This window comes from Tympanuchus pallidicinctus, unplaced genomic scaffold (assembly GCF_026119805.1).
Source record: "Tympanuchus pallidicinctus isolate F22 unplaced genomic scaffold, pur_lepc_1.0 scaffold4, whole genome shotgun sequence".
Taxonomy (NCBI): domain Eukaryota; kingdom Metazoa; phylum Chordata; class Aves; order Galliformes; family Phasianidae; genus Tympanuchus; species Tympanuchus pallidicinctus.
The window spans coordinates 18,676,128-18,696,630 of NW_026294758.1; the positions used below are offsets into that span (position 1 = coordinate 18,676,128).

At 43.7% G+C, this 20,503-nt stretch overlaps 1 protein-coding gene across 1 annotated transcript; it reads left to right on the forward strand.

The window, feature by feature from the left end:
* Positions 1 to 13,152: 13,152 nt before the first annotated feature.
* On the forward strand, positions 13,153 to 18,429 carry LOC128089233 (purpurin). The gene is made up of 6 exons (XM_052700424.1): positions 13,153 to 13,246; positions 14,084 to 14,201; positions 15,166 to 15,302; positions 16,642 to 16,754; positions 17,019 to 17,231; positions 18,241 to 18,429. Exons 2-6 carry the CDS (start codon positions 14,085 to 14,087, stop codon positions 18,249 to 18,251), a joined length of 591 nt encoding a protein of 196 aa, XP_052556384.1. The 5' UTR covers positions 13,153 to 13,246; position 14,084; the 3' UTR covers positions 18,252 to 18,429.
* Positions 18,430 to 20,503: the final 2,074 nt, after the last annotated feature.

Sequence of the window (20,503 nt, forward strand, 5' to 3'; positions counted from 1 at the left end):
GACATAAGGGGATAGATCCCCCAGATCCCTCAAATTATGACCTAAAATTATCACCTTCAACTATCGGGCCACTCTGTAACTCTCACTTATGTGAGAGGCTTTGCTATGCCCACTTGCAGTCAGATGTCCATGTTGAGCTAGGCTACAACCAGACTTAGATCCCCCTGTGCAGATGTTGTTCAGACTGCAGCAAAAGGCCGGGAAAACCTTTACAGCCGCAGGGTGTTGGACCTGTATAACTGGGTTTCATCTACCAGTGGGAACTTCCCCAGTCATGCCAAGACTATATGGAGTGGTATGAAGTTTATTCTTCACAAAAGAGTACTGTCAGAATAAATAATAGTGAGGTAATGCTGTTCTTTTAGAGCCACTTCTATTGTATTTTATCTGCTGCTGTAAATTATTCTTGGTGCTATCAGGCACTAATCTTGAATGTGTCGGTTTGTGCTTTTGCTGCAAATGCCACAAAGGGCACTACTCTTAGGGAAATTAAACAACATACAAGAGTCTTCATCAGTGGTGATCAGAGGGAATTTCAGTCCAAATCGCCCTTCTTACTGGAAGATAACCAAGGCTCACCTGCTCAAAGAGTAAAGGTCCAGGCTGCCTGCCCCTGTGGATGCTGGCACTACTACCAAGAGTGTACAGAAGCCCAGATGTGACTGTGAGTGCCTAAAGGGATGGTGACAAGAGAGGAACAGGGGCAGCAATATTAGAAATACATACATGTGCAAGTCTGGAGCTCAGGAAGAGGGCAAATGGGAAGGACCTTGTCTCACACCAGCACGGAGGACAGATCAACTAGATGCTGTCTGCCTCTGAAAGAAGAGGTGAGCATCTTCACACAAATTCATGCAAACTGAAGTGTCGGGGGAGATAGACAAGAGAAAAGACCTTTCAGAAAATACAGGTAAAACAGTGGTGTACAGGCAGACACACAGACCTAGAAATTTGTTATTTATAATCTCACTTTCTGTTCTGTCTTTCAGTTCCCTAGAGTTACTGGAGATGGAGTAAGAAATTTGTTGGATCAACTGGTTGAGCATCTTAAATGAATTTATGCTAAAATGGCAGAGATTTTCTAGTAGATTACACAGCCAGGATATTAAAACAGAATTGTTTCTGAAAAAGACTGCTGTAGAAAGCGGTGTGGGCCAGAGATGCACATATTGCCTTTCATGTTGATATTCTGAAGAAGGGACAAGAACCATCTCAGGACCACCATGATGGGTTCCCCCCAGGATCTCTCATATGGAGATGGATGGAGTATTTCTGTGAGCAACAAGCACAGGACAGTGTAGCAATGGGGAAATTTAATTGCCTTTTATCTGTAGGGAATGCAACACTTCAGGTTGTAAGTTATCCTCTAAGGTCTTTAATGTTGCAGTAGTTTTCTGGCTGCTAAGGGTGGCAGAAAGAGCAGGAGAGAGCTTTCTTTGCTTTTCAGTGTATTCAGGGGAAGAACTATAGGAAAGAACTAGAGTTAGAGACAGAGTTAAAGTCAGTGAAACCATTAAATGAGAATTTGAGATTGGAGAAATGGAATATTTCGTTAATCTGGTTAATCTTAAGATAAAAAGTAAAAGAAACAAATAGAAAAATAGGAAGTATTAAGCATGAAAACATTATTGAAGATCTTATAAACTCCATGAACCAGTAAAAATAGAGTCTGAAAGGTCAAGATGCAAAATCAAATGAAAATAGGCATATAAAGGGCAAGGAGCATTTTATGTTACCACATTGGGAAGAGTAGGAATGTCAAGAACAATGTTGAAGGACTGCAGTATTTAGAGGACTGCATGAAGTAACCACTGAGCTGTTATTTCTAATAACCTTCTGGGGCTGTGAAATGCTAGAAAAAAATAGATTCAGTTTTCTTGTAGCAAAACAGAACAATAAGAGAATCCCATAGCAGTCTGCCTTAAATCTAGACTATCAGAAAATTCAAGAACAAAAAATTTGCTGTAAGTAACTGCAGGAGAAAAATTATAGCCAGTGTGGTTTTGTCAAGGGCAAATTGTGTCCAACCAGCATAATTTCCTGCACGCCAAAGAAAGAATTCTAAGGACAGAAGGAAAAGTAACTGCTTACACAGCACTTGACTTCATGAAATGAGATGTGAGATGTTCTCTCAAGATGAGGGCTTAGATGAAATACCTTAAAGGTAGTGGCAAATATATTTGCGAGAAGAAGGGTGGCTTTTAGTAGCTCATTAATTAAATGGAAAAACTTTTTGAGTAGGATTGTCTGCAGAGGTAGTCATAGCCATACAGCTGGGTCCAAAGATGCATATTAATTCAACATGTAAGCTGTGTCAGGTGTCTGTATATGTTTTCGAGCACCTTTGTTAAAATAAACTGCAAACAAGTGTGTATAGGAGAAGTGGGCTACAGCTCACCAAGAGTGCATAGAAAACCCAGCTTATGTGGAGAACGGTCACTTGTTGATTTCAGGATAGTGAGCCAGTATCTGGGCTTATCACAGGCTGGACATGAGTGAACTGATGTGGAGAAAGGGATATGTGTCTATTTGGAGGAGCATTCTGTTGCCTAACACATTACACCAACTTCTTCTAAACAAGTGGGTAGCCTTGAAAGACAATGGGAAAAGGTGACCTCTGAGTGAAAAAGACTGAGGTTTATCATCTCTCTTTTGAGTCATCTCCATTTAAAAAACAAAAAACAAACAAACAAACAAAAACAAAAAACAACAACAACAAAAAAAAACAGTATAAGTTTGAAAGTATAAGTGTATAAAAGGCTACTAACAAGAAGGAAACAGCTTGTTTCTCGTGTTGGACATACAGGATAGGAGAAAATAATGGAACCACACTGGAAGGGCTTCCACAACAAGGGGAATACTGAAAGCAATGAAAACACCACTCTTTTCTTCTCTTAGATACCTCAAGAAATAAAGATGCCATCCTTTTCCAAGCAAATTCTTGTCAGAAGTGATGCACACGTAACGACTCTTGCTTGCTGGAAGAGGTATGGATGAAACAGGTGGAGTAAAACATCTTTTCATGAGAGTTCAGCTTCCCTCGCCCTCAGCTTTCCCTTGCATCTCAGACCTATTAAAACTGAAGAAACCAGTTTTTGGACACCAGTAAAAGCCTCACTTGCAGTACTGTAAGGTTGCAGGAGTAATTTTTGTGATGATTCATGATGAAAACTGAAGTCATTATTCAGCTTTTCAAGACCTCCACCTCCATTCAGTACCAACTTGGGAACCTTCCAACATGCTGTAAGATGACAGCTGTGTTTCATCCCATACCAACAGGGAGTGGAAAGAACCAGGTAAGGTCAAAGTATTTAAAGAACTTTCCTGTTCAGGAGAGTAACACAGACATTTTGGATTCTGATATCCCACAGAAGATTCCTACCATCTGGATTTTGAGAATGGATTGAGGTGAAGTGCAGTTCCTCTTACAGTTGAGCATCCTGTGGCATGGCAGCTTCTCTTTCTTGGACTTTCCTTGTTCCAGGTCACTTTTGTGACAGGAACATCTCTCTGGGAGCTCCCAGCCACTTCCCTGAATTGTTTTAATGTCTAACAACCAGCCTGTGTATCAAACGGATATCACAGCACAGATCTGTGCAGCTGGAGGGTGTGTGCAGGATGCCCTGTGTCTGAACAGAAGGTCCTTTGGGATTGGCACCATATGGTGTTTTCCAAGCAAGCAGGCTTTCCTCTTTACACATAAGCTGACGTAAACAAGTTTGGTGACTGTTTTAAGGAGTATATAAATCATTATATGCACTTTTGGGTTTTGATTTGGGAACTGGACAATGGCAAGTGGAAAAACTATTTGTGTTGAATCAAAGCTGACACTCTTTTAGATCTCAGTCTTGCAGACTTTTGTACTTTGTTCAGTACAAAACATTTTGTTCAGTTCAAGATAAATGTTTTTGTTTTGAAACGATTAAAAGAAAAACAAACAGTATCCAACAGCGACACTGCAGGCTCAAAACATAAAGGATCCAAGTTCCTTCCCCAGCATGCAAGATTTGAAACTTAACATGAAGATAAGACTTCTTTTACTGGGGAAAGACCAAAGTTCCTGAAGTACTGAATGTTATAGCCACAGAGTGGAGAAACAGGGATGAAACTGATTAAGCCAAGCTAGGGCTGTAGTATAATTGAAGGCAGGTAGAGATAGGAGGTGGAAATCTGAATCAGTAATACACAGGGAGCCTGCAGCTCTGAAGTAAACCCCTTGGATCAAGACGGACTGACACACACTAAATTTAAAGCACAGAGCACAGGCTGCAGGTGTTCCCTTGGTCTTCAGGGAAACTACTGTGGGACTGTATTGGCACAGCAATGATAACTGAGGTGGGTACAGACTAAGCCTGCATCTGGATAATGCTGTTTGATTGGGCTTAGGCAGACAATGGAGGATTTTGAAGAAGGATGAGTCTGCTATTTTAGGAGACTTGCACTAGGCTCTCATAGCATAATAATATCTGAGCACGTGTGGCTGCACACATTTGTTTTTAATAGCTTTAAAACTGAATTGCAGAGTTGGCATAAGCCCTCTGCTGTGCTGAATGTCCTTTAAATGCAGTTTCAGATGGAAACCCCAAATGTTTAAACTGCCCCAATGGCTGGTAGCTGGGAAAATAAATGGCAGTCCCTTGGAATAAAATCCCTATCCTCTGAATAACACGTATCACAGTCTCTCTGTGGTCCTAGGATGGATGATACCGAGAGCTCAAATTGCGAAGGAAAACCATCCAGTGGAGATGAAGCAAAACATTCTGCCCAAGGGAAGCATTACTGTGAGAGACATCTATGGAACTGTGCCCAAAGCAGATGGTGCCAATACCACCCATAAAGCAATAAAAAGTTATGGCAAAAGCTGGGGATGACAGCTCTGAAGATCCTTTTGCCCCTCCTTCATCGGAACAATGTTTTTCTCCTAACCAAAAGGCTGAGGGGGGTGAGGGGAATTGCAAGTAGCTAATTTGATTAGACATTATCCTTACAGGATGATGTACTGGCAGTTACACTCAAACCTTCCAGGCTTACTCATCCGTTGGCATAACAAGATTGCAGCTTATCTGATTTACTGAGTAATATTCTCATGCCACCTGCTTGTGTCCAAGAATAAGCTTTCCGCCCAGTGAGGATGCTGGCCATGCCCCTCACCCCTCCAGAGCCAGGGTCTGCTTCCTAGCCTGGAGCCAGCCAGCTTCCCTACTCAAAGGAAGTCCCTTGAGGCTGGCAAGTGAAATCTGGGAGCTGCTGCTTGGGATCCTTCCACCCCAGCCATGCCCCAGCACCCTTAGATAGCACTGCTGCACAGACCAGAATGACCTGGGATGGAAGAAGAGCAGGAAGGAAAACAAACAAACAAAAAATAGCTCAATGCAAAGTTTTAAATCATGTTTTAGATGAATGCCAATGTTTATTTATTTTCTTCCTTAATAACAGTCTGCTGTTAAGAGAGATGTTATGCTCTTCTCTCAAAGGAAAAAGCAGTGTCTAGGCTCTGCATTAGCCAGTGTTCCAGAAGTCTTGGTGTTCAAAACTAGCAGCCCTTTCTGTACACTCCAGCACATAAGTATGTTTGGAATTTAGGATATCTAGCTGTTATTCTTCAAGAGATCTTTGAGAAAAGACATTTTTGCTATACCAGAAAGCTGGACACGTGGCCTAGTTTTGAGTAAGTCCACCAAATCTAGAATGGTGAGTTGACTTCTTGTTCTCATCCTCCTTATTTCCATTGCAAACATGCACAGATTCTCTTACTCTTAGTTTTCATCACAGAATAGAACTTAGAGGTGATCCAGCCCCAACCCTGTGCCATTAGCAGCGCTGCCCCCCACTAGCTTTTTCCAAACTCTGCACTTTCTCTGTAAATGCCTTTCCCAAATAAGCTGTGCATAACATTAATAGAACATACGAAACCTAAATGCAGACCACTAGTTCCATAATGTAGGTGCTCAGGTCTACCCAAAAGTGGAAGTGAAATGATGAATAGAAGAGGCTCTAAGAAAAACTCAGGACTGGCAAATGCCTGGAGAACAAGAGGGCAGCATCTCAGACAAGAAAAGTGATTTGTAGAAAGCACAGCCACTATGGAAATAAAGACAGAAGTAATATTAGTATTGCTTAGTAAAGGACAGATGGGGAAGAGAAACTAACTCCAGTTAATTCAAGAATAAAGAAAGAACAGAAAAGACGACAAAGTAACAGTTAAGAAGAAAAGGGCTGATGAACACATGAGAAACTATGGAAACTATGGAAACAGCCAAGGAATGAAACTTGGGAAGGAATATAGAGAGCATGGAGAGCATAGTGGATAAAAAGAGTGATGATGAGACAGGCCATGAGACAAAAACTATCAGAAAATGTCCATCTATGCTTTGAGCATCCACTGTTGAGAAAGGAAATATTTGGGGAATGACACGTTAAGGGTGCTGTCATGAGGAGGGAAATCAAGGCTGCAGAGATCTTGTGGGGCATGTGTCAGAGTTTGCTTTTGGCTATCCAGACAGGAGCAGGTGATGCTGTGCAATTCCCAGTGCAAGAGCACCAGGACAATGAAATCAGGCTGGGAAGATGTTTCTGTACATTTACAAAGAAGCTGATGGCATGCCAAGATAACGAAGATGGAAGTAGCTTGTGGACGTGCCTTTCCAGCTTAACGTGACAGTGCAGGGCCCTGCCATGTACTCACAGAGAGTGGCTCTTATTCAAAGAACAGACAACTCTGACTAACTGAGGAAACAGAAGTACGGAATAGCTGCAGCTCCAGCAGTGGGACTGCAACAGTCATGACTCCTACTCTTTTCTCTCCTTATAGGCCAAGGAACGCTTCACGTTCACTCCTCAGTAGAAGTTGTTCAGTTATAATATTTTTAATGGGAATTAGTAGCTTCCTTTCTGAAGCAATACTGCAATTCCCAGCGTTTCCGTTTTGCTGTTCAACCTGATATGAATGTAAATGTGGTTTTGCGTTTAGCGTTTAGTAACATGTTGGGACCTCAAGAGTCGATTGGGCCTCTGGATTCCTCTCTAAAACAAATCACTTTGTTATCTTTGTTTGCAAGACCTATCTCAGGTCTTGCAGCTTCAAAGAAGGTCATCTGCTTAAATTATAAAAGAAACAAAAAATCTTCCATGAAGAAAAGTAACAATCTAATGATTTTTGATAGCTTTGAAAATAATATACTGCCACATTTTTTTTTTTTTTCCCTTTTTTTAAAGCAATATAATAAAGGCCACAAGGAAAGCAGACAGAAAGCTGAAAGCTGAAATCCAAGTGTATGCAAACACCTTTGGCTTATTCTCTAGCTCTGTGACTCACTAAGCCTCATGTTCACAATCACCCTCCCCTTGGAGAACAGAGTGATATAAATCTTCCTCCTTAGTCTTTTTCCACCTTCTGCTGCAGATAGAAACAGTGTCCTCTAATGCTTGCTAAGGCCAGGTGCCTGACTAATGGTCTTTGGCTGCATGCAAGTACAGATTCCCCTGGCTTTGTTAATTTGTGCTTCTGGTTTTAGCTTTTAAATCCATCTTCAAGCTTGCAGTGAACATCCAGGCTTATTCAGAACTGCTCAAGCCCTGTGCCAGCAGTATCTTATTGTAAACCACCTTGAGATGCCATGTAAGGAGCTATAAATATCCTGTTGGAGAAATCTGAGAGGTATTAATTGCTTTCTGAGTATATGATGTTCTAGCCTTACACCTTGGTTGACTCAAGGCTAAAGCCTATAGATTCGTTCCTGGTTCATGAACTAGACCTGCCATGCTATACACGTAACTTATTCCTTCAAAAACAGTTCTTAACCTCTGTGCTTCTCATCTTCAGGAGGCATCCTGCAAAAAACAGAGGGGATTAAATGAGCTCTAGTCTGCTACCTAACAGAGCAGCATGGCAGGGGGTTGGTCTGTCCCAAGGAGACAGCCCCTTTTCTCCCATCTCTCTCCAGGAGAAGAACATCTGGTTACTGAGATATGCTAAGACTGCCTCTATGTGCAAAGACCTTAGCTCCAGACAGCTTAATTCCCAGCATGTTTGCAGATGCCACCTTCATCTATTTGGAAAAGGCAGACTCCTGTGCTGGAGCAGGTGCCCTCTGCGCTTTAGGCACCAGGGCACTGGCAGAAAATACAAATGTTTTGTCTGGAGACAAATGTTGCAACTGAAATGAATAAATGTGTCAAGATATACAAATAGCACAGCTCAGTAGTAATAAAAGTAGACATACAATACTGAGTAGTATGTCTAGTAGCAAATGCTAGGAAATAATAAAATTTTTTAAAAATCCACTTCTGTATTTGGTAGTAAAAAAAATGTCTGTTTTTCATCGAGTTGTCCCAGGCTGGGTAGTGATCTCTTTGTACCAAGAAGCAATAGGCCATTGGGAAAATTGTTCTGACTTGAAGCAAAATTCAGCAGTTTATTGATCAAGCTGACACCGTCTTTTGCATAGCTGTGCAGGAAACAGGTGACAGCACAAAAAAAAAATGATCCACTCTTTGGCCAGCAGATCATCAGCGTGTTCACATCTCACTTCAGGAGAAATGTAGCCACCTCTGCATTCATTCTGTGCTGCCACGGCTTGGGACTAAAGCCACGGTTTAGTTTTGTGGCCAGACCTGTGACAATGGTCCTATTGAAACCACTGTGACTCTGCTCTTGGTGCATACAAAATGAGAAAAATCCAACCTGGCTAGGCAGTGCAACTGGAGGGGAGAAAAATGTTACGACAAAGGATAGTGAAGAACTGGCACAGGTTGCCCAGAGATGTGCTGGATGTCCCATGCCTGGAGACATCCAAGGTCAGTCTAGATGGGGCTCTGAGCACCTGACTGAGCTGTCAGTGTCCCTGTTCATTGCAGGGGAGTTGGACTAGATGGCCTTTAAGAATCCATTCCAACTCAAAAAATTATATGGCTCTATGATACTATAATAAGTAATACCAAATGTATTGCAGCCTTGGAAAGAAAAGACACAGACATTCAGGACTCATGTGTTGCTGGGCAGTAGATCTTAGAGAAACAGCCCATTTAAGGTCTCAAAAATTTTGCAGTAGCTGCAAGAAAAAAGCTGATGTCCCTGCATATTTTTGAAATTCAAGCTGCACCTGTCACTGAAGTGGGTGGCATGCAACGAAAAGTGGTGGAGCCTAATGCTTTCCTCTCCTGCTTCCCAGGGGTGGGCAGGATGGAAAAGGACACCCCCCAGGTCAACCGCATCTTGTGGTTGGCTCCTGGTCTCTTCTGCATCCTCTTGTTTTCTTTTGCAAGCCAGGAACACATGTGAGTCTATCTCCACCTGGGCTGTGTGTTCAAGTGCAGAAGAGCAGATGACCCCTGGTCTGCAAAGTGCCGGTCAATATGTTTAGTAGGAATGTCATTATCATATTCCAGAAAGGAAGAATGCCTTTCAGTTTAAAGCAATGAAGTATTTAAATTGTGCCTTAATAGTCATAAAGCAGTGATTTATGCTGCTTTTTTATCTAATGACGCAACACACCCAGGAACCTTACCCCTGAATCACAGAGGAACAAACTTCAAGTGATTTTTCTGTCATCAGTATTGCACCATTCTTTGTCAGGAAAGATCAGCATTTTGGAGAAGAAGTAACAGAAACCACAAAGTCCTCATCCAGTGGCCTTTATGTGGCCTGCCACCACAAGAATTCCTCCTTCTTCCTGCCTTGGCAAAGAAAACAGGGCAGGCCATCATCGTCCTCTCAGGCTTTGGGCAGACCCGGCGTGAGGATATGGATCCTCCAGGATTGTGGGCACATGTATGACAACCCCAGAAGGATGCCCTGCATCCCCAGCAGCATGAAATGGAGTGAAGCTACAGCTGGAAATCCTCCTGACTTATAGCACAATAACCACCACTGTGTCTTTAACAAGAGCAACTCAAAATCCAACTACTGGCAATTGTTCTCCAGCACATTGGTAAACAAGCTCACAAGTTAATTGCCTTGTGGGCAGCAGGGAACTGAAGGCCTGATGCTGGAGGCTATTTAGAGATCTCAGACTATGCTATCAGCTGCTGAGCTAGCGCATGTTGCTAAATCTGAGCCGGCAGTGCAATTGCAGTAATTCCCAGAACAGTTTACCCAACGCTTATTCCAATAATAAGGCATAAGGAGGGGGCTGTTGGGGATAGGAAAACCAAAACTGCTCCTTCTGTATTTCATAGGATAGGCAGAATAGGCCACTAATTATCTCATCTGCAATCCTGCTTTACTGTAGGCCATTCAGACTCTTGTGCTTAGAACAACGGACTGAACATTCTATTTAGTGTGAGCTTGTATAAACAATAGCCAGTTTTGATTAGCAGGCCTGAAAGATACTCTTGGATGTCTTCTTTGACAACCAGACCCTTCAGTGCACCTTTGTTCTCATAAGATCCACTTCATGTTACATCAAATTTAACCAGTCCAGGAGCATACTTTGATGCTTTCCTCCCCTTTTTTTTTTTTTATATGCCCAGCATACACTACAGCAATACTGTTAAAGTGAAGGTTAGTTTGATACTGTTTTCTTCTTTCTCCAAGCAGCAAGTAATGGAGTGACAGATGTTGCAGTCACCAACCAAAATCTTGGGCTGTGATTAGCTATTATTAGCATGTCGATAATCTCCAAGGGATCCAAGGGATTAAGTGGTCACCTAAGCAAGGCTTCAAGTGTCACCTATGTCTCACAGGGACATAAACTAATCTCTTTTGTTGGAAACAGATGAAGTGATAAGTGTTTCAAAGCCATTCTAATTTACAGAAAATGCTGCAGTTCATTCTTTCTTAAGTCACCATTTAGGAGCAGAAAAGAACAATTCTGAGCTCAGATTTTATTTCAAGGAGGGTTGTTTGAAAAGCTGGTGGGCACCTAACCTCTCACAAAGCAGCTAGTGAAATTGACAAGGTTTGTCGAGCATTTATAGACTTCTGTTAATGTTCTTCCCACTCCTAAATGCAGCAACTTTTTCTGAACAAGAAGCGAAGGCAAGGAGTGTGTCCTAGGGCTGTACAGGCTGCAGGTAAGCTGTGTGTCCTAGGGCTGTGGACAAGGCTGCAGGTAAGCTGCTGTGTCTGAACTAACAGAGCTGGTTACTTTCACACACAGTGTTGGGGGCCCTGCTGATCCCTGAGGTACAGAACAAATGGTGAGCAGCTGAAGGGTTATTTTGGAAAATGGCTATTTGGCACCTTTCTAGAAAACAAAACCACCAAGTTTCCAGGCAGAAGGTGAAGTGCCCCATGCCTTGTTGGATCAGCTGGGCATGCATTACCTCCCTGCATCTTCATGTCTTCTTGTCACTGGAAGAACTGAGCCACCAACAGACAGGGAAGGAAGTGCTATTGCTCCTAACGGTGACCATCTCCAAATGCTCCACTGGCTATCCCCTTCCCATAGGTGCTGAGGATCAAAACCCTGTCCTGTCTGCTCTCTCGATGGTTCCTAAAGCATGAGCACACCTCTGAAATCTGCCCCAATCTCCACATGATATGCAACCCAGATGGATCCTGAACCAGGAGCAAGTTTCAGGTATGCAGTAACCCCAGGTGAACTTGCCCAAGATGTTGCTAAGACAGCAATTTTAGCACCTCCATGTTCTACTGCGCAGTTTGCCATGCAGTCTTCCCACCTCTCAGGCAGAAGACAATACCTTTATCACCATTTTGTGGGAAGGGCAATGCCTGTAAGTGTTGCAGGGCAGTCTCCAGCAGACATTTCAGTAGTGCCTACAGATATTTTATTGGCAGTTGCTGACATTACCTCTGTGTGACAGGGATCTAGTAAAGGCTTGGTACTGATGTTTAGAGTCATAAAAGGAATGTTCCACAGAGGGTATTTTTGAATGAGTTCCTACCCGCTCAAGGACTAGACTGTCTTTTTAGCCATGTTCTCCCACACTCTCACCCTGACCACAGTACTGGCTATGATTGGCTTGAAAGCCAATTTTTGTTTAATCCAAAGTCTTTTGTTTTAATGCCTGTGCTCAGCAAACCTCTGCTATTTTAGGAAGGCTGTGCCTGTGAAGGTTCTGCATGTGAAGCAAACACTAAAAGCCAATTTCATGCTGCTCAGTTGGAAGAGCAAGGTACACTCAGTCACTCCACCAGACTTGCAGATGCCAAGTATCCTTGTCTCCTTCTGAAATATAAATGGAAGTTGCACAAAGGTCAAACCAAAGTTTCCCCTGGCAGAAAGCTAGCTCTGTCTTTCCTACGTAATGGGCACCTCTGAAGAAGCTGCTTGGAAAGCAAGATAGTATACACCAAGATAGCCAGAGAGCTGGGTTGTATGCTTCTGTTGAGGAATTCCTGCGCAAGCAAATGATCACTGCAACAAGACCACACATCCAAAAGGCCTTACCCTTTTTGCCAGTGCCCAAACTGTTCAGCAGCACCTGGAGATTCAAGACTCCCTGGCCTTACTTGACAGAAACTGTGGTTATCCCTAGTGAGAGTGTCTGAGTCTTTCCAGCACCCATCAGCCCAATGGAAGAAGTCATCAACAGTGAGCCAACTCGTAAAGGAGTGGCTGAAATTTTCTACCACTATCCAGGTGACCGTAGTTGGAAAAAGTACACAGCCAGCCGGTACAGTTGGGAAAAACCTTTGATCACTTTAGAAAATTGAAAGAATGGCAGGTACTTTTTACTATCAACATTTTTGATATAAAGGCAAAATCTTTTTTTTTTTTTGTGCATATGTTTTTTTAGTAGAGGGTTTCATTTTAGCAGTCAATGCATAATATCTGTCTGCTCCTGGACGGATCATCCTCATTTGATAATGCAGATATTGGAAGGGCTAAAAATATAACTGCTCCAAACAAGTAATCAAATATGAACATGTGCCTGTGCAGATGAATATGTATGGTCCATGAGTTTGTGATTAATGCTCAGTGCTTATTCTCCTAACACGTGTAAGAAATAGGAAGATCTCAATGAGACAAAGGTGTGGTACAATCACATCAGCAAAGTTATTAGCTTTCTGGACAGCTTTTTCCATTATGTAAAAGCTGTGTTTGTATTAGAATAGCAGTCAGACACACCAGTGTGAGGATTACTGTTGGTTTTTATATAATGGATTATCCAGATTAAGCGTTTTATTCAGGCACATGAGCAAAAATAACCAATTAGTGACTTTGCAGATTCATTATTTAAAGGCAGCTGGAGGGCAATTGACACAAAACTCTCCTGCTGACTTCAGCCTGAAGACTGAAGCAGAGTAATCTCAGGGATCTTCAGCACCTCTACCCAACAGGTAGGTGTCTCTTCAGCAGAGGTGAGACCGATCAGCAGATCTTGCAGTAGGAAAGAGCAGCTTGCATGGCAGTAGCTGGGAACAGAGTAGCTGCTTGGGTGTCTGGAAGACCTGGGTTGATAGATGTTTGGATGTTGAAAGCAAGATACAAGCAGCTGTGGTGTTTTTTGGGGGGGCATCAGAGCAAATATTCAGGGTTGAGTACTATGTAAGAATGTATATGCAGTTGCTCTCTCTTCCCAAAGTGTGAGGAACGAACATACAGAGGTATGGGTGAGAATGGAATGCCCTGGGAAAGTAAAATAGCCATAGTCATCTGGTAGCTGTGATTGCAGATCATTTCTGGAGCTTGATCTGCAATGGCAGATCCAGCTCCAGCAATGAAGTATTATTTGTTATGTTTGTAAGGCGGATGTAAAGTTAAACAATCCTAAGATGTATTTTTCTAGGAGGAACCTGATTCACTGACAAGAACTGGTCATATTGAACACAGCTTTGCTGTTTTCAAAGTGATGGGCATACTCAGGAATAACGTCCTTCCACCCTACAATGCTATATCAGAATTCATCAGAACATTATTTTCTGCAGTGCTACTACTGTCAAGCAAAATTATCTTGCAAAGCAATTGCCAATGGAGCTCAGATTTGCTGGAATCAGGCTCCACATTGACCCACGTTTCTCAGTGCAATAAACAGTACAGTACTGGAGTGTTGAAGAAAACTAGCTTCAAAACTAGCTAAAATTAGGAGCTATATATATAGCATCTGTAGGCATAGCACTAGCTATCCACATTTAGTGCATGAAATAAAACTCTGCCCATTTGCTTTTGTCTTGCAGAATGAAATACGCACAATACCTTTTCCTGGCATCAATCCTCTCCACGGTTGAATATAGCCTAGCTCAGACCTGTGCAGTGGACTCTTTCTCTGTGAAAGACAATTTTGATCCAAAAAGGGTAATTACGGTTACTTCATCTTGGTAAACAGAGTATGTGTGAAGAAGCTTAGCTATGTGAACTCATTTTCCAACTTGGAGGTTGCTAAAAGGGCTCCTCACCAAGAAGTTAACTTCTTTCCCAACGCTGTCTCTCAAATGCTGCTTCTACAGTTTGCTTGCCTTGTTACTCCTTAACCTTCTGAGTGTTGTGGAAAAGCTGGCCCCAGAAGTCAGGGATGTCACACTATTAGCTGAAATTCAGCTCAGGCCTCAAACGAATTTAACCCAGCTAAATTCAGCTTTCCCCAGTGTTTCCATGGACAGTGTTAACTTCTGAGGACCTTTCTGCCTTTCACTGTCTCGCTTACACCTTTTTTTTTTATTTTACTAGATATTGCTTTTGCATTTCCAGGAACTCCATGTTTTTTTCTAAGAATTTTCCTCTTAGTCTCACTTCTCCCACACCACACCCTGCTGCTGGCCTGCCCCAGAACATCATTTCATCTCTGTATCATCTCCGGCTATGCAGGGTAGACTGTTGGCACTGTTAAGAGACCAGCTTTGGCCCCTGACAGCCACCAGAGTGACTCCTGACAGGTTGCTTGTGTCTTTCTGGATGCATTTTGTTATTGGCATTTTAATCTTACGTGGAAAAGCAGGGTGCTAAACAGTAACTAGAACTGTTCTGATTCACATCAGGCACTCCAGGGCAGGAGAAGCTTTCAGAGTTGGGTAGCTGTGTCAAGCATTTCTCAAATGACAGAGTAAATGCAGACAGAAATGCAGAGTTGTGAGACCCGCTTCTCAAGGCACGAGGCAAGAGTTAACCACACAGTGGAGCAGGACCTGCATGGGTTGTACCCACATGACTCACATTCACTTTGGGCAGGGCAATCGGTAGAAGTGCACGTTATTTATAGAAATGCTCTTGTGCTAATCTTGAAGTGGTGATTAATCTGTATAGTAATAATCTTTCACTTTAGTACGCAGGGAAATGGTATGCCTTGGCCAAGAAGGATCCAGAAGGCCTTTTCCTTCAGGATAACATCTCTGCTGAATACACTGTTGAGGAAGATGGCACAATGACAGCTTCTTCCAAGGGCCGGGTGAAGCTTTTTGGGTAAGCTTTCTTAACTTATAGTTCCAGCAGCTGCCATGAGGTACTCAGCGTGGGGACATGGATGATGATCTGTCATTGCACACAATGCAAACGGGTTGTCTTTGTCCAAAAAGAAAGATGGATCAAGCCAGTACATTAATGGCTAGACTTCTGAGTCTGGGTTAGTTCTTACCCTGGCTGTGGTCTGGATGTATCAAAAATGACTGCATGACCTCCAGTTTCAATTATAAAGCCCAATCTTGAATATGGAGCTATTAGGTAAATCCCAGACAAGAGAAAAGAGCTAGCAAGCCTGCAGGCAGACGAGAGCACAACAGTGCTGGTTTCACAGAGGATCAAGGGAAGGTAACAAGCATAAGCAAGAATTGCTTTTGCTGATCATTCAACATAGCATTAAGCAGACTTCTGAGAAAAACGCTCAGTTAGCTCTTAGATACCACTGTGGTGCCTGAACAGACAGATGGAAAGAACCTTAAGAATTCTGCTTGTCAGTCATGGTTACTGTAAGGGATTACAATATATGTAGGGATTAAATAGCTTTCTGCATGTGGAGAAGACAGTCTGGGTCTTCCAGCAGACCAGCGCTAGTTCTGTTCTGCATCAGGTACTGAATACTACCTAACTGCATGAATAATAGAGCAGAGTAGGTGGCTGCAGACCTTAGTTCTAACAGCATGGCACTTTAGCAAAGCTGAAGGAAGCTTTGCAGGCATGCAGTTGGGTGGGAAGATTCCTGAAAGGACTCTTAAGAGACCAGGTGGGATATAAAGGCTGCCGGGAATTTCTTTCTGTAAAGGCAGCATAAGAAGGAAATACATCCCACAGAATGCAAATGGAGAGCCTTCCAGTGCTTCACAAATCCAGTAATGCTTGCCATACTGTGGGGAGGCACAAAGCAAAGGGGTGTGAATAAGGACCATTAGTGGAAAAGGATGAAGAAGACTGTCTGTCTGGGTAGTTACAAGGCTCCCATTGTCTGGGCAAAAGACTTTGACTGGTTTGGCCAGCAGAGGCTGTCTGTGCTTGTTTCTGCGCATGTAACAGGCATCCCTGTGCCAATAGACAAGGAAGGTGAAAGGAGAGGAGAGGTACTCCCAGCAGAGGGGTTGGATCCTGGCCTAGCCTCAGCATGGCAGCTCTGTAGATAGTGGGGCCAGAGCAGAGCAGCCAGGCATCGGCATTAATGGAGCCACATACTCGCTGCATTTAATAGCAGACTAGCTTTGCACTAGGGATGACTGTGTCTGAGGGTGTTGAGCTGAATCTGGCCTGGTGCTTGCCCAGTCCTCAGTGGGGTTCACCCAGAGTCTTACCATCAGTCCTGCGGGTCTCGTTGCAGGTTCTGGGTAATCTGTGCTGACATGGCTGCTCAGTACACAGTGCCAGACCCGACCACTCCTGCAAAGATGTACATGACGTACCAGGGCCTGGCGAGCTATCTGTCAAGTGGTGGTGAGTGCCTCTTCCTGCCTCCTTACTGTGCTGCCTAGAGCTTACCACTGCCTGGATTTGTGCATTTGTGACCACAACTCAGGCTGCACCATGTCTGCTCCAGTTCTTCACCTCACAGGTGGAGACGTGCCGGAGGTGGGAGACTCTCAGTCCTGCAGGAGGCTGCCCAGCCCTTTGTAGAAGTGTGGCCTCTCTGTGCTGCGCAGCCCAGTCCGCCATCAGTCTACCATGCCTACAGTAACAACCACATGCTCTGTGTTTCAGGGGACAACTACTGGGTGATTGACACCGACTATGACAACTACGCCATTACTTACGCCTGCCGCAGCCTGAAGGAGGATGGCTCCTGTGATGATGGCTACTCCCTGATCTTCTCTCGCAACCCCCGTGGCCTGCCCCCCGCCATCCAGCGCATTGTGCGCCAGAAGCAGGAGGAGATCTGCATGTCTGGCCAGTTCCAGCCTGTGCTGCAGTCAGGTACCTCAAGCCAACCCGCAGAGAAATGGCTGCACAGGCAGCTTGCAGGGGAGGTGACCGCATTTGCTGTCAGTGTGGCAGAGCTGCAGCAAGCCAAGCTGTAATCGTTTACGATGTTTTTAACTTCATAAGAAAACACTGCAAAAGGCAAGTCCACAGGAGGTAGAGACCCTGTTCCACGGCCTTAAGTTTCCCCTTGTGTGCTGACACTGACATGTTACAAAGGGGAATCAGCTCCTCTGTATCAAATAGGTTGGAGGCCACCTGAGTAACAGCATCTTACTCATGTTTGTGCATCGTCCATGAGGAAAAGAAAGGAAACCTGCCTCCAGAGAGAAATGTGCTCCTCTCCTTAGCTCATTTTGTGTCCTAGGCTGTCTGAACAGCAGCAATGAGGGGCTTTGAGCAGCAGTTCTGGCTGTGTATGCTGGCAGTGAGAGTTAGCAGCTGCTTCACACACACGCTAATGGAGCATATCTAGGGCCCGTTTTGAGGACATTTTTTTTCCTGGGACCATGGAAGCTGATCTTCCAGCTGTTCCTGTGGTAGGCAGATTAATTTCTACAGCTACGTTGGGTGCAAAAGTGTCTCTTCTTGGTGGCCACCCTTTACACATAGCACGTTGCCTGGAGATAGGCCCTGTACTAAGCCAGACCGGAGGACCAGGGCTGGAGGCTGCCACTCTGATTCAAGTGCTCTGCAATGCCAGACAGGAAAAGGCAGAGCAAGCACTGGCATCACACCTGGTTATGGGGATGGTGGGGCATCCCTGCCCCTTGTCCCTTCATATTCATGGGATCGTGTTGATGTGTTCAGAGGGCTAAAACTCAGTTGTCTGTGTCTAGCAAAAGTTGGGAGAACAGGTACAGAATGACACAGCCTGTCTTGTTCTGTGAATCAGCAGTAGTCTAGGAAGATGTTAGCTCCAGTTTCACTAAAGGCTAAAAGGCTGGTAGAACACTTTGCACATTTACTTACCTGAGCTGAGATTTCTTTTCTTTCTTTGCAGGAGCCTGCTAAGAGTATATTTCTGATTCTACCCCTAAGCACAGAAGCCAGACCTCTTGGTACTGAAGCTGCCACTCAGCTAATAAATCATAGTAGTGTGTTTTCTCTGAAAAACACATGAAAATGTTGGGGATTTTGTAAACTGTGCGCAGTACAGTAGTGGTATCTGAATTTTCAAGGTAATACCTAATGTGGCATTTGTCAATAAAAGTTTTTAAAAAACCCATCTATAACTGCTTTCTGTTGCACGCCACTGGAGAGTGGCAGTGGGGCAGCTCCCTGGGAAGGGAGGAGAGCAGGGTGGTCTGCCACAGCCCTTCATGGAGCCAGCAGGGCTTGATCGTTGCTGCCTGGTAATGTCCTAAAATTATTTCTGGAACAACTGAATAGAAAAATAATATTTCTGAGTTGACCCCAAATCTAGAGTGCAGTAAAGCAAATGTTCCTTTCAGTAGCACTGGGCCATTGCTTTAAGAGAGCAGGTACTTCTGTTTCTAATGACACAGGCAATAACACACTCTTCACTGACTTCTTATCCAATCTCTGGTACCTGAGAGCTATAGAACACAAAGGTACACAAGTGGCATGTTTTGTGGGCAATATTTTCATTGATAAAAGAACAAAAATAATATCTAGACAACTCCTTGTAGAAAAAGGGTAAACTGAGTCAGTATTTTTGACAATTTCCACATTCCTTAGTGCAATCAAATTCACTTAGAATGTTCCTATGAATAAAACCATCAGAACAGAACACACCCCACACTGTGCTGAACCCTGCAGTTTGCCAGCAATACGAGGAAGCACATAAGACCAAGTTGAGCAGTTCTCACTCCTGAGCCCTGCATTAGGTCTGTGGTACCGGGATGAAATAGAGAAATGCCTCAGAGCATCACATCACAAAACAGCTTCTGCGACATGCAGTGTCTTTCTTACTGTATCCATGAACACTATCCACTGTATCTGCAGGAGAAGGATGTAAAACACTAACTAAATACATTTCCCCAGGGCCAGACACACGATCCTCAGGATGCAGGGATGTCTCTTGGGCTTTCTTTTCTCAGGAAGCACTCTAAAGCCTCTCAGCAGAGAAACTATGCTATTAAGGTGTTCTTACTTTTCTGGCCTACATTAGCCTACTTCAAGGGGACAAGGTGGTGAACCACCTAAAGTTAAGGTCAGAAGCAGAAGAGCAGCACGCAATGCAAAAGCAAAACCACACAGATAAGAGACTACTGAGTGTTAAAAGATTCCAGTCTTTTGAGCTGGACTAAGTGCAAGGTTAGTGAATCGATTTAATGTTCACCACTTGTTCACCAGTTCCATGAAGAAGTATTGGGGTGGAGTTCTGTGAACTTTGGACTTGTATTACAGCTGATTAGACAACACAAGCCCCTAGATGAAGGAGCCTGACCTTTGGCCAAGACATTCAGACCAGACTACCAGACACCGAGAGGTGAGATTTTAAATTGTCTGCAACTATAACATACAAATTGGCTGGGCATTCTAGCAAGCACAATCCAGATGCAGGGCCAAGCACATCCTTACCGCACTAGGCACAGTCTGTAAGAGTTAGGCAGTAAAATCCCTTCCCAGTCACAAAAGATTGTGTCTCCAGGAAGGCAAGTGGGACTCTGGGAGATTATACTGCAGAGTTACACGTGTCCCAGGAGCCTGCCTTGTCCTGAGAAAACACATTCCCATCAAGATCACATTCAGGACCTTACTGTGTGATCTGATGAGTTAATAAACAGATAGAAGTGATCTAATTAGCTCATGTCCATTTCTCTCCGCTGACTTCTCAGACTGACAGGCTAAGTAAAGTCAGTTAGGTAGTAACAAGTGTATTCTGCTCTGAGCCAAAGTACCCTTGCTCTACTGGGTTCAGCATCTGATGTTCAGTGTAAGTCTAGGGCAGACACACTTCTGCTTGCTGTTTCAGCAGGCTAATGGAAACCAGTCTATTATTCCTGGTTCTAAGCGTGTCTACAGGTCCCAAGTCCTCCTGTTCTGCACAAACTTTCCACTAACAAGAGCATAGAAAAAACTGTTTACAAATGAAAAGGACTGTTGTTTTGTCCTCAGAAGGTCTTTTGGTGCTGGCAGAAAGGCTGAGATTGTGCAACAGCAGGAGGAACACTGCAAGGATCTTGTCCTTCAGATGCCAGTGTACCTCCTCACACCAAGGACACTCAAGTCCCGAGATCCAATAGTAGAATATCATAACATGTTAAACCAGTTTTCCTCTGGGCATAAAGAAAAAACAA